This window comes from Miniopterus natalensis, chromosome 4 (genome assembly GCF_054644295.1).
Source record: "Miniopterus natalensis isolate mMinNat1 chromosome 4, mMinNat1.hap1, whole genome shotgun sequence".
NCBI lineage: Eukaryota > Metazoa > Chordata > Mammalia > Chiroptera > Miniopteridae > Miniopterus > Miniopterus natalensis.
In genome coordinates this window covers 43,129,101-43,143,263 of record NC_142084.1, presented here as the reverse complement: position 1 = coordinate 43,143,263, position 14,163 = coordinate 43,129,101, and the positions used below count along the sequence as shown (strand labels likewise).

Genomic DNA, 14,163 nt, shown 5'->3' with positions numbered 1-14,163 from the left:
ATTCTTAAAAGTATGATGAGAAACAAAATATTTGTATAGTCTGAAGGTATTCTCTATAAGATGCTTAAAATTTTTTAATGAAACATAGTAACTTTAAAGTGGCAAAAAATCTGACAGATACCACCTTAGGTTGATTCAAGCTAATGCCACCAGTTGTGAGACATATTAACATCAGGTGCCATCTGAAATGATACATTGAGAAGGACACACATCACTTCTGGGACACACACACATATATATGCATAACCTGAATGTAAACGTGAGGGAAGCATTTAGATTGGAAGACAGTCTATAAATTACCTGGCAGATACGCCTTGATAGTGTCAAAATCATGAAATCAAATAATGTTTGTGTAACTGTCTCAGTTTGGAGAGGACTAAGGGAATGCTGATCAGAAAAAGGACGTTAGTGTGGCAAGTGGCAACATTTGAGTAATATCTGTAGGCCTGTTAATGTGTCAATGTTAATTTCTTGGTTTTAGTGATGGTACTATGACTATATAATATTCACATTAGGGCAAACTGGGTAAAAGGTGTACAGGAACTATACTATTTTGCAACTTTTTGAATCTTTGAAATTATTTCAAAATAAAAAAAGACTAAACAAGCAAATCATATCACACACACATGCACACACACATGCACACACACAGTCTGTGTTAGAGTTCTTATGTGACTTACAGATTATTTGGATGGACTAGGGAATCAAACATGTATACTTCATAGCCAGGACCATGTTGCTAGGAGAATTGGCCCAATTATACCAAGGATCTTTTTTAGCAGAAACCCAGCTGTTACCTTCTAACGCTGCTTGTTACTGATGATGCAAGAATCATACACTAAAATCTCTGCCAGAACTTTCCTAGAAGAACCAAAAGCCTTTACCACTATGCTTGCCAGGAATTCTTACCTCCCTGCATGCAGACACTGCCCATGTTGTTCATTTTTCTGGTTTCTCTCTCTCATCGCAGTGCATATATTGATCCCTGGCTGCAGGGAGTTTTAATTGATTTCCTAATTCTGAATCTTCCTTGCTTTTCTGGAGTAAACTCTATTTGGTTATGTCAGTTTTTTCATGAGCTGTTGGAATTTGTTTTGTAAAGTTCACTTTCTGCTGATTCTTGCCCTCGTTTGGGTTTAGGAATGCATAATGAAAAACCAAGAAGTGTTCAGAAGGACAGGAGTGTAGGTGATCTTTTAAAAATCTAGTTTAAAAGGATAGCTCTGCATAAGTAATTGTAAAAATATTTTAATTCTTTTAAACAGTTGGGATTTGTTAAAATTTTGAAACCATCTGTGGAAGGCCGCTGTGGTTGAGATTGCAAGGTGGGGATAGTTCAGTACAGCTTTCTCTGGAAGGATTTTCTGATAGTCATATCATTGAAATACATTTTCTTGATTACTGACTTTGGGTGTGTGACTAATTATGTTTAAGTTATCCTGGCTATTGACAGGGAAGGAGAGGGATCAAAATGCATAGGTAAGTAAACCAGGAATTTGACAAATATAAACTTCAAGTTTTGTGTTCGCTTTGAGCAGTTTTTAGTTTTTCCACTTTTTCTGTGAACTTTTACCTTATATAGGTAGCAAAGGACTTTTAGGTTGCTGTGAATAGTTCACAGAGTTCATAATTCATAAATGAAATATTGAATTAAAAGTGGATATAGAGCAAAGTTAGATCTTTATTCATATCAGGGCAGGACGTAGTGATTTACATCTCATATTTGTTTTTGTTGAAAAATATTTCCACTTTTATATACTAAGTCTTGCTTGACTTTCTGCTATCTTAACTTGAAGATTTCTTTGAGATTTTTGGAGCCTTTTTTTTTTTTTTTTTTTTAAATCCCTTTTAATGTTGTAGGGCATAGAGAAGAATGTGTCCAGAAGTTATTGCCAATCTAAAGCTGGGTGTATGCTCTAGGTACAGCGAAGGAAGTACTAATGTTTGTAATTTTTTTCTTTTCTTTTGGAAGTTGGTAGGAGGGCAGTTTGATTTGGAAATGAATTTCATTATCCAAGAAGGCGAGAGTATCATCTGCATGGTGGACCTACTAGAAAAATGTGACATCACTTGCCAAGCAGAAGTTTGGAGCATGTTTACAGCCATCCTGAAGAAAAGCATACGAAATCTTCAGGTTTGCACCGAAGTAGGCCTTGTTGAAAGAGTGCTTGGGAAAATTGAAAAAGTCAACAGCATGATAGCAGGTACAACTTTTTCTTTGGTACAGTGGATGTGAAGAAATAAAGTTTGATTCTTGAATACTGTATTTTTCTTATTTAGTAATATTTAAGAAATATTTCAGCATCTAACATGTACCTGGAACTTTAGTGTCCAAACTCTTAAGTAAGCACAGTATATTTTAATCCTTCAAGAAATATAAGTAGCTTAATTGTTTTATTGTTTTTTTTTGTTTCCAGATCTTTTAGTTGACATGTTGGGAGTGCTGGCTAGCTATAATTTGACAGTTCGAGAACTAAAGCTATTCTTCAGTAAACTTCAAGGAGATAAAGGACAATGGGTAAAAAAGCACCTAAATACTCTTTGATATTTGAAAGTATTCAGAGGGGTCACATGTCAAATTGAGGGGAAGGTATTAACTACAGTAGCATCTTGATCTATACAGATGCTTTCGCCATGACCTAACCCAGTTTTAGGTAGCAGCACCTAGCTTCTCTTTCTGTTGATCTGAGTAACTTTCCTGTGGCCCTTAAATGTGAATAACCTCAGTGAGCAAAAGTTCTGCAGGTAGTTGGATCTGCCTCCTTAGATGCAATTTAGTGCACTGTCCTTTATAGAAGGTAGTGTGGTGGTCAACTTATTTCGAGCTCCAGTTGCCTTACCAAACGCTTTCTTTCTACCACTTAGTTATTTATCCCTAGAGGAATACTAGCAGATATTTTCTCCATTTTTGTTGCTTTTCTAGGCTTATTTTAGTGCCCTTTAGAGACCATTGTCCACAGCAACTGCTTAGCCAGCTAGTCCTTTATCTAGCTCTGTTTAAGTATATTTAAATTTGTGCTCTGCATTTATATACTCTATTGTGTTAAAATGGTTACACTCTAGCTTGTTAGTATCAAACTCTAGTCCTCTGACCACTTTTAAGATTTTATCTCTGATTTTCAGCAATTTTTGTTTCTTTCTATGGTTTACCTTGTGTTTATCCTTGTAAAAGTTCTTGAATCTGTGGGTTATAATATGATTTTCATCAAATTTGGAAATATTTTGCTCATTATTTATCTGAAAAAGTTTTTTGTCCCTTTTCCCCTTTTTCTGGGACTCCAATTACATGTAGCCCTCTTGTTAAGTCTCCCACAGTCACTGAGGTCTGTTCACTTTTTTCCCAATCTTTTCTCTTTGTGCTTCATTTTAGATTACTTTATTGCTATATATTTTTTAAGTCATTTTTTATTTTTCAATTACAGTGGACATACAATATTATATTAGTTTCAGATATACACTCCAGTGATTAGACATTATAGAACTTATTAAGTGATCATCCCAAAAAGTCTCATACCTATCTGACACCATACAGAGTTATTAGAATATTATTGACTGTATTCCCTATGCTGTACTTTATACCCTTATGACTATACTATAACTACTAATTAGTACTTCTAAATTCCTTCACCTTTTTCACCCATGCCCCCAAGCCCCCATTGCTATATTTTTAAGATAACTTATTTGTTCTTTAGTATTTATTCCATCCATTAAAAAAATCTCAGATTTCAGATTATTTTTTAATTTCTGTAAATTTCAGATATTTTTAAATTTCTGTAAATTTGGTTCTTTTTAATACCTTCCATTTTACCTCATTATGTTCATGTTTTCTTTTAAATTTTTGGGAATATTTAGCATATTTGAATAGTTGCTTTAGTGTTTTTGCGTATAGAAAGAGTGTATCAGTGGGCAGGAACATTTTAAAAAACTCTTGAAACATGAGCACTAAATTATTTTCTGAAAGGCTTTCCCAGTATACAGTCCCTCAGAAGTGTCTGTGGAGGAAAGTGCTTATATTAATGTATTTTTTTTTATTGGTTTATAGAAAAGGGAAATTTGAGGAATGATTTCTCTAGATGGAAATGCTATAACACTATATTTTTATTTTAGGTAGTTATTTTTCTATTTCATTTTGGAATTTATTTTAAAAGATCTGCGTGATTGTAGTTACTTATTATAGTTTTATCATAAGCAGTATGGTTGATTGAAAAATTCTTGATCACTTAGAAGTGAAGCTTTCCACTCAATGTTAAGGTAAAAGATTGCCAAAATCTTTTGGACAGTTAGTAATAACCTAGAACAGCTACTGAGTAAGATGAAGGGAAGCCAGTGATTTCACTTTTAGTTTGACATGGTTTTGAACTTTTAACAAAGGGGACTGTACTACACTTTATCTCATTTGCTTGTAAGCTATTTAAAATGATAATGTATATTTGATTGTCCTGTGCTTTTCCCTGTAAATGTAAATGAGGTTTTTCATTTTAGCTGTTGGTTGTTTAATGCATTAGAGGAGATTGTGTGTCAGAGAGGCATTAATAAAATAAATGTAATGTCACAACTTTTATAATACATGCTATATGGTAGAGCTATATTGTGGAAATATGATAGGGAGATTTGATCCAAGGTCAAAGTTCAGGGAAGACTGCCTTGAGGAAGTGACCATGAAGATGATCTCTAAAAGATGGGTAGGATTTGTTTAGTTATAGGGCAGGGAAGTAGGTCTAGTGAGAACATTTTTAGCACAAGGAATAGCTTGTGCCCAGGCCCTGGTATGGGAAGGAGACAGAGAAGGCATTGTGGATGGAGTGCAGAGAGAAGAGAGGTTGAAATGCAAAATGAGGCTAACGATGTAAGTAGAGTAGATAACGTATCTTGTAGGGTTTTGGTTTTTATTTTAAAGGCAATAGGAAACTACAGGAAAGAGAAGAATGTAAAGGTGAAAGTGTAGTGGTAAAAAGCATGAACTTGAGCCAGACTGAGTTCTGATCCCATCCTTGTCGCTACCTGTGCGACCTTGGACATGTTCCTCTGCCTCATATTCCTTCTTTATAAAATAGTCTAATAATAATTCCTAGTGTGGTTATAAGGTTAAAATATTCTATTTTTTAAAGTGCCCTTAAAGGTAGAACGCATTAAGCATTATTTATTTGTGAAATTAAAAAGTGTTTTAAAAAGGGATGGGTCGTTGGTTCATTTACTTTGTAATTTTAAAAGATCATTTTTGCTTTAGTGTGTAGAGGAGTTTCAGGTGTCCAAATGACATTGGCTCGTATTTACCAAACACTTCATACATCTTAAAGTATTTCAGAAAAGTGGCATAGAGAGTGTTGCTTATTTATTTTAGTTGAAAATAACCTTTTTCTGGTTATTTTATGCTGTTTAGCTTATAGCATTATTTGGTGGTTCTTGGGTATATCAACATATTACTGTATGAAAAATAGGTATTTTTGTTTGGTGAATAATATGGTTAATGAATTGATTATTTTTGTAGCCTCCTCATGCTGGGAAGTTGCTGTCTGTGTTAAAGCATGTGCCTCAGAAGTATGGTCCTGATGCCTTTTTCAACTTTCCAGGAAAGAGTGCCGCAGTAAGTAAATCTTAATTAGGAAATCCCTTGGAGTTATTTCTTTTGCTTCCTCAAAGTACAGCCCTGTAAACAGCCCTGCCAGGTTCTGTATTAGGTCGACACTTCTTTACACCACCTTAATCCTCACAGCAATTGTGCATGTTACTTTTTACTAACAGTTTTAGAGGTGAGGAAATAGAGTTTCAAAGAACTTTCAAAGGCTGCCCACGCACACCTTGGGGCAGCAATGGAGTAAGAGCCCAAGGCTTTTTAACATAGGGTGTCTCACGGACTTCTCTCTGCATTCCAGATACTTGTGTGTAACACTTCCACTTTTATCTTTCTGAACATCTTTACTTAGCATTACAGTTCTCTTACTTCTGCGTCTTTTACACCTGGTGTGCAGAATGAGGAACTCTTCAAAACTTTCTAGTCAAGTTTTCCTGACTTGCGAGTTTCCATTTTACATCATTCTCAGCATTCTTAGAAGCTGTCGATCAGTTTATGAAAGAGATATTATGTATGCTAATGACCTCTGTAATGTTCCAAAATATTATAGGAGTATATTATATAATGCATATATTATTTCTGGAAGCTTTTTAACCTCCTCACTATTATGTTGGTCTGCCTATTACAAGCAAATTTTTTTTTTTTTTTTTAAGATACTTTCTTGCTCTTTTTCTTAGCTTACCTGTTAGTCATTTTCCACTTAGTTCTTGGCTCTCACAATATTTTACTTGCTTGTTGGACCCTTTGTAGCAAGGTAATACCTGAAGAAAGAAAAATGTTTTAAAAGAGTCATATTTGAATGTTTTACAGTACACAGCTTTCTGTGGAAAGTTTTATTGCTATTATTGTTTTTCCTTTATATTTCCTTAATAAGCATGTTAGATTTGAAGCTTTTCAGAATAATTTGACTCTGTTGGCATTGAGCTCATAATTTGTCTTGAACATAAACAATGTATTCACATGAGAGTAACCTTTTTTTAATGTGTGTTATAATTTTATTATTTATAATTCTCTGAGACTGTAATGTTTCCATCCACTTACTTGCATGTATCTTGAAAGGGGGGCAGTTCAGCTAAAAAGTTTTTGGAACTTAACAGAGAATAGATGTTTTAAATATACTCAGTGACTCATTTCTTTCCTTAAGCAGAGCCATTAAAGGGAAATTAAAGTATTCACGGATAAATTATTTTTATAAAACTTCCACATCTTTTACTCTCATTTTTTTTGGTGAGAGAGAACATATGTACACATTGAATACGTACTTTTACTTTTTTTAATACAACATTCATTTTAAGTCAGCCCCTTAAAGTCTCAGTAGTAGTATTACATAAATTTGGCTCTGTGATGTTTTATGGAGTATCTTATACATGTGAAAGAATATATGTGTGTATATGATATATATAAGTTGTGTGTATGATATACACAAAAGCTTGTGTAATAACAATTTTTAAAAAAGTTTTATTGAGCTATAAATGACATACCATACAATTCACTCATTTAAAGTATTCAATTGAATGGCTTTGTGTGTTCACAGAGTTCTGCAACCATCATTACAATCAGTTTTAGAAAATTTCATCACCCCCCCTGAAAGAAAACCCATATTCATTAACAATCACTGTCATATTCCCCCAAACTTACAGGCCTAGGCACCTACTACTCTCTGTCTCTATGGATTTGTGTATTCTGGATAATTCATACAAATGGAATCATACAGTATCTTGGTGATTTGTTTTTTCATGACGCATACTATTTTTAGGGTTCATCCATGTTGTAACGTGTACCAGTGCTTTATACCTTTTTATGACCGACTAATATTCTAATGTGAGAATATACTACATCTTGTTTAATCATTAATTAATTAGTGGATATTTAAGTTGATTTCACTTTTTTGGGAATGCTGCAATGGGCTTTTGTGTACAAGATTTTGTGTCAACATGTATTTTTATTTCTCGTGTGTGTACGCAGCAATGGAATTGCTGGGTCATATTGTCTATGTTTAACCATTTGAGGAACTTCCAGATTGTTTTTCCAAAGTGGCAGTATCATTTTACAATCCCAGCAACAATTTATGAGGGTTTCAATTTCTTCACATGCTTACCAACACTTGTTAAAGCCATCGTAGTGGGTGTGAAGTAGTGTCTCATTTTGGTTTTGATTTGCATTTCCTTAATGACTAATGATGTTGAGCATGTTTACATGTCTTTATTGGCCATTTGCATGTCTTCTTTGGAGACATGTCTACAGATCTTTTGTTCATTTTAACATTTCATTTGTCTTTTTATTAGTGAATTGTGAGTTTTTATATATTCTGGTACAGATTCCTTATCAGATACATGATTTCTAAATATTTTCTTTCATTATTTAGCCTTGTCTTTTCACTTTCTTGATGGTATCCTATAAAGCACAAAACTTTTTAATTTTGATAAAGTCAAGTTCATATATTTTTTGTTTTATTGCTTGTGCTTTTGGTGGCATCATTAAGAAAGATTTGCCTAACCCAGTGTCATGAAGATTTACCCTAATTTTTAAAATGAGAGTATTATAGTTTTAGCATTTTGTTCAGATCTATGATCCATTTGGGGTTAATTTTTGTATCTGATGTAAAGAAGTGGTCAACTTCATACTTTGCTTTTAGATATCAAGTTATCCCAGCACATTTGTTTAAAAAACTATTCTTTCCTCGTTGAATTGTCTTGACACTATTGCTGAAAATCAACTGACCACAAATATAAAGTTTATTTTTGGGCTTTCAGTTCTATTCCATTGACCTATATCTCTATCCTTATGCCAGTACCACACAGTCTTCATTACAGTAGCTTTGTGTTGTAGGTTTCAAATGTGGTGTTGTGAGTCCTCCAGCCACCACCTTTTTTTCAAGATCGTTTTGGCTATTCTGCGTCCCTTTATTACTATGATCTTTTAAATAAGATGTTAAATCAATGGTAGAGTCATTTATATAGTGACTTCTGAATACAGTTTAAAAATGTTGTGGAAAAAAGGTTATGCACTAATTGTCTTCAACTTTATATTTGCTGTTAAAAATATCATATTCCAAGCTTTTTCCTTAACTTTTTTCTTTCCTTTTTGTCTCTCTTTCCCTATTCTATTACCTTAACATTTCAGTAACAAAGGTCCACTTTGATACCACTACCTATCTTTTAATTGGGTCTTTGATATGTTCATTGTATGAAATAAAGCAAACCAATTGGTGTGTTGAGCAGGTCACATGGGATGTTTCTAATGTTTAATAAATGTCATTATTGTGTATTTTGAAATATTTAGAAATTATTAAAGGTCTCTTCCAGGTAAAGAGACTTCTAGATACTTTAATCATGACACAGAATAATATGTGGCATTGTAAAGTCTAATTTTCATCATTCCATTGGTACGGTTTTCATGTGAGTCGGTAACTCAGAGTCTTGTCCTCCAGGCTATCGCGTTGCCTCCTATCGCCAGGTGGCCGTACCAGAACGGCTTCACCTTCCACACCTGGCTCCGGGTGGACCCTGTGAGCAGCATCAGCGTGGACAAGGATAAGCCGTATTTGTACTGGTGTGTATTTCTCCTCCTCGCTGCTTTCAGCTCACTTCGAAAGTGAGAGGAATAGCTAGAGGTTAAATGAAAACCTGTTCTCTGTAGTTTCAGAACCAGCAAAGGTCTTGGCTATTCTGCTCACTTTGTTGGGGGCTGTTTGATTATAACCTCAATCAAGTCAAAAGGAAAAGGCTTTCAACACTGTGTGAAGTTTGATTTCAAGCCACAAAAGGTATGTGATCTGAGTCATAGTTAACAAGCTACGTTAGCCTTCAAGATGCTTTGTTTCATTATTATTGACAGAATATGGCAAATCACAACTCTGTTCATACTGCTTCAGAAAACGAAGTATAAACCACTGGACAATTGTTAACCTCTCTGATTAGAATACTAAAAAAGAGTGGATATTTAGTTATTTATAGAGTTTAAGGGAAATACAAGGTGAAAAAAAATCAATGGCAATTATTTTAGTATTATTACTAGTGGTAGTAATATGTGTTTTCTTTTGTATTTTAAAACTTATGGTTTAAAACTTTAAATGGTTTATCAACAAAATGTGTATATACATATACAGATTGATGGTTATATAGATAGATAAATATGACAAAATGTTGACAGTTGTGCAATCTAGGTGGTGAGAAAGAGGGTATTTGTACTACACTTGAGACTTTTTGGAGGTTTATTTGAAAATTTTTATAATAAAACATTGGAAAATATTTTCATGATTATGTTCTTACCCGCTGAGAGCTCCCTTGAATAAGTATTGATCCAGAGGTTGAATATTGAATTTAATAAAGTTAGTTATGTTATTTTTAATTGTAATTTATCATTTAATTTTACTTGTTGTCATCAGTGTGGTTGAGTTATTGAAAGGATCAGTATCCTTCTTATTTTTAACTGTTCTTACTTATTCAGTGGTATATGGTAACTATAGTGCACATTTATAACCGATGGAAGAACAGTGAACTTCGGTGTTATGTGAATGGCGAGCTAGCTTCCTATGGAGAGATAACATGGTTTGTCAACACCAGTGATGTAAGTAGTTTGAAATGTTAAAATGAAAAAAATTATTTTAAAAGTATGATAGATTCAAATAAGAAATGTATTTTACATTGAATGTAAATTTTGGAATACTACAAACTAGTGGATTTTTATAGTCATAGTTTGTCTAGCATGTATTTTTTAAAATTTATTTTTATTGTTGACACTAACAGATAACACCTATTTCCCCCGCTCTTTGCTCACCTCTCCCAGCCCCCAAACCCCCTCTCTCCTGGCCTTCACCACACTGTTGTCTGTGACCATGGGCTATGCATATATATTCGTTGGCTTAATCTCAAGAATAGAACTGTGTTAATGTGTCATATAAAGTATTACTCAGTCCCTGTTATAAAACTATTCTGGATAAGGTAGAGATAAGGATTTGTAGGTAACAGGTGATATATCTTGAAAGTGTGTGTCATTGGTCCATTGATCAAGTTAAACCTGTGAGGTCTACTGTAGGATTCTGATAATTTTGATGAGTGAGTTAGGTGATGCCTACTTACAGATGTAGGAAATCACATATTATGTAGGTGTTATAGATACAGATAATTTATAGCTGTTATAGATAACTATTATGTTATAATGTTTTCAGGATTCAAAAAGAGATCCATAGGTTAAAATTAGATTTAAATATTCTTTTCTTCCCCTGTATTACATTCTTAATAGAAAGCTTTAGAAATACAGATCAGGAAAATGAATATAAACTGTACTACCCACTTAACCATTAACTCCTTTATGTATCTTCTGTGCTATATGTATTTACATATGGTGTGATGCTAATCTTAAGAACTCAGGTTGTTGTAACAGAGAGATTAGGTTTGAATATCTGTCACTTAATGACTATATGACCTTCCTTAATCTATTAGGCCTAAGTTTTCTCCACCTAAAAATGGGTATAAAATAGTACCTATCTCAGAGGTTAATGTGATTAAATGAGATACTGTTCACAATCCACTAGCAGACTGCTCAATAACAGTTGTCATTGTATTGTTTTTTTAAACCTGTTTTTCCCTTACATTAACTTTTATTGAGTGCTTCTTTGTCATAAATACCTTTATTTTCTAAAAGCTGCAACCTTGTAAGATAAGTACTATTATAATCTCCATTTTACAGATGAGACTGAAGCACAGAGAGGTTAGGTAACTTGCCAAGATCAGTAGCATGGTTTGTAGAACCCAAGTGTTAACATATTCCCAAATGTCAGTACACATATTTTTCAGCATAATTTCTAATGGTTTCTAGGTGTAAAATGATACTTTCCAAGAGATACGAAGAACTTCTTTACATCCTTGTTGTACACATGGGTTTTTAAAATGTGAACTTTGCAACCTGGATGTTGTTAAAAGGATTTTTTTTGTTGTTGAAAGAAAAAAATACACCTGCTTTTCTAGATTTGTACATTCCTTTTGAGGGATTGCATCTACTCCCATGACTTCACTCATCATCAATATCTTGATGTCTGCAAAAATCTGTCTTTACAATTTTATTTAATATTAAGAATATGTATAAAATCAATATTTTATGTATAAATCACCCCTCCCCTCAACAAAAACCCTGGGATTTTCTTGTGTTAGAACACTAAAGTGATGTAAAGCTTTGTACTTTGTTAAAAAAAAATTGCAATTTTTTAGTGCCAAAAATATCTTTCTTTACAGTTTTAACTTCTCACCAAACCTACAGGACCCTGTGGGCAGTTGCTTCTCCATTCACATTAGCTCAGAGAAAAGACAGATTTATTATGTCCCAAACTTAAACTTACGATTTTCCTTCTTGCTGCAAGGCCTGCTCTTCAGTCTGGTTCTTGGGTTGCCCAGTTAGGAACCTGCAGAGTCCATAATGAATTCTCTGACTCCGTTTCCTACATTTACTTTGTCACCAAGTTTTGATTTTTGTACTTTGGAAAATGTGTCTTATCTCCTTTTCTGTGATGTCTTTCTTGATCACTACAACAGATGGGAATGAATGAAGTGTGATGGCTAAATGAATTATTCTAATCTATTCAGATTATAGTTTAGAATGGACAAAACATTTATACCAATATAGGTTGTTATTTCTGGAGAAGATAATTTTTTCTTTTTTTTCCTAATAGGATTTTTCTGTTTTCTTCACAGACCTTTGACAAATGTTTCCTGGGCTCGTCAGAAACAGCAGATGCTAATAGAGTATTCTGTGGTCAGATGACTGCAGTGTACCTTTTTAGTGAAGCTCTTAATGCAGCTCAGATCTTTGCTATTTATCAGTTGGGCCTGGGCTACAAGGTACTTTACTTGCCGTTCACTGCTTAACTAGTGTTAGTTGAGCTTGATTTAAAGGTGGGTGATGCATGGGGCAACTTACTTTGGGTTACAGACCAGATGTCAAAGTAATTGGTCACCACAGGGAAGTCACAGGAATCCAAAAGGTACTTTAATTTTTTGAGGGAAATACAGTATACTTGTCCTGTGTGGGGCACTAGCTCAAGTTTCAGCTTTAGTTCATGCTGCATTCCTTGCGATGAAGATATATATTTGCACAGCTAAGTTTTCAATAGTTGCTGTGATGAAAAGCAAGTACTATGTGAAAATCCGTGTGAAACAGGAAATGAGGATGAGGTATGAAGTCTGATTCCAAAGTTGGAGAAGCTGTGCAGTGACCAGGATGGATATGCCTCCCATTAATAAATAATTTAATCAAGGAGACATTGATTAAATGCCCCCCCCCCAGCTTGTGCATTATTTTTTTAAAATGGCTACTAATTGTTCAACTGTGAAGTTGTTTAGATCAAACTACTTAATAAACAGAAATGTTCGATATTTATTTTGGTCTAGAGCACCATAGAAAACTACTGAGATGCTAAGAATGTCATGAACCAAAAAAATTTGAGAACCTTTAGGTTAAACTGTTGTTGGTCTAGTTTGGTTTAGGGAGCCATTTAGTGTTTGCTATGTTCCTTTGAAAACAAAATTAATTTTGAGTTGATTTTCATATAATTAAAGTTAAGTATACATATATAAAATTACCATATAATTGAGCAGCCTTCTGTGTATATATCCAAAATAATTGAAAGCAGGACCTGAAGGATATATTTGTGCTACCCATGTTCATTGCAGTATTATTTCTAATAATAGCCAAGAAGTTGAAGCGGCTTAATTGTCCATGGACAGATGAATAAAGAAAATGTGGTATTACATACAGTGGAATATTATTCAGCTTTAAAAAAGAAGGAAATCTGTCACGTGCAGTAACATGGGGGAATCTTAAGGACGTTATGCCAGTCACAAAAAGACAAATACTCCATAATTCCACTCAAAAAAGTTACATAAAGTAGTCAAACTCATAGAATCAGAAAGTAGAATGGTGGTTGCTAGGGAATGGGCCAACGTGGAAATGAGATGTTCAGTCGGTATTGAATTTCAGTTTGGCAAGATGTAGAAGTTCTAGAGATTTGTTGTACAATGTGCATATAGTTAACACTTAAAATATTTAAGATGGTAAGTTTTATGTACTTTTTACCACAGTTTTAGAATAAAGACACAATAAAGTCAATATATTTTGAAAAAAGAGACAAAATACACTCTGTGGGACAATAAGTTTTACATTATTTTACATTATTTTAAATACAGGATTTTAATGTCAAGTTGATAATGTTAGGAAAAAATCAATGGTATATGTCTCCTTAAATTTTTATATCTGTGGTGCTTTCTATGTAGATTTTCTTTTTGTGGCATTTTGTCTTAACTGTTCTACTTTTTATTCTTAGGGTACATTTAAATTCAAAGCAGAAAGTGACCTGTTCCTTGCTGAGCATCACAAGCTATTACTCTATGATGGCAAACTCTCTGGTGCCATTGCGTTCACCTACAACCCGCGTGCGACAGATGCCCAGCTTTGCCTTGAGTCGTCCCCTAAAGACAACCCTTCAATTTTTGTTCATTCACCACATGCACTTATGCTCCAGGTACTAGCTAGGATCTTTTCAGAATATTTTTAATGGTAAATTTTGATATTTTATGAATGTGTATTTGGTAGCTTCT

General features: G+C 33.8%; 1 protein-coding gene across 2 annotated transcripts in view; it reads left to right on the top strand.

Moving 5' to 3' along the window:
• LRBA (LPS responsive beige-like anchor protein) overlaps positions 1-14,163 on the top strand; it is a 504,104-nt gene that overhangs the window by 52,058 nt on the left and 437,883 nt on the right. For both annotated transcript variants that reach the window (XM_087816509.1, XM_087816508.1), the window contains exons 3-10: positions 1,973-2,204; positions 2,418-2,518; positions 5,489-5,584; positions 9,003-9,124; positions 9,212-9,338; positions 10,022-10,141; positions 12,262-12,408; positions 13,890-14,087. In XM_087816509.1, coding sequence (XP_087672635.1) covers positions 1,973-2,204; positions 2,418-2,518; positions 5,489-5,584; positions 9,003-9,124; positions 9,212-9,338; positions 10,022-10,141; positions 12,262-12,408; positions 13,890-14,087 — 1,143 coding nt within the window. The remainder of the gene's footprint in view (positions 1-1,972; positions 2,205-2,417; positions 2,519-5,488; positions 5,585-9,002; positions 9,125-9,211; positions 9,339-10,021; positions 10,142-12,261; positions 12,409-13,889; positions 14,088-14,163) is intronic.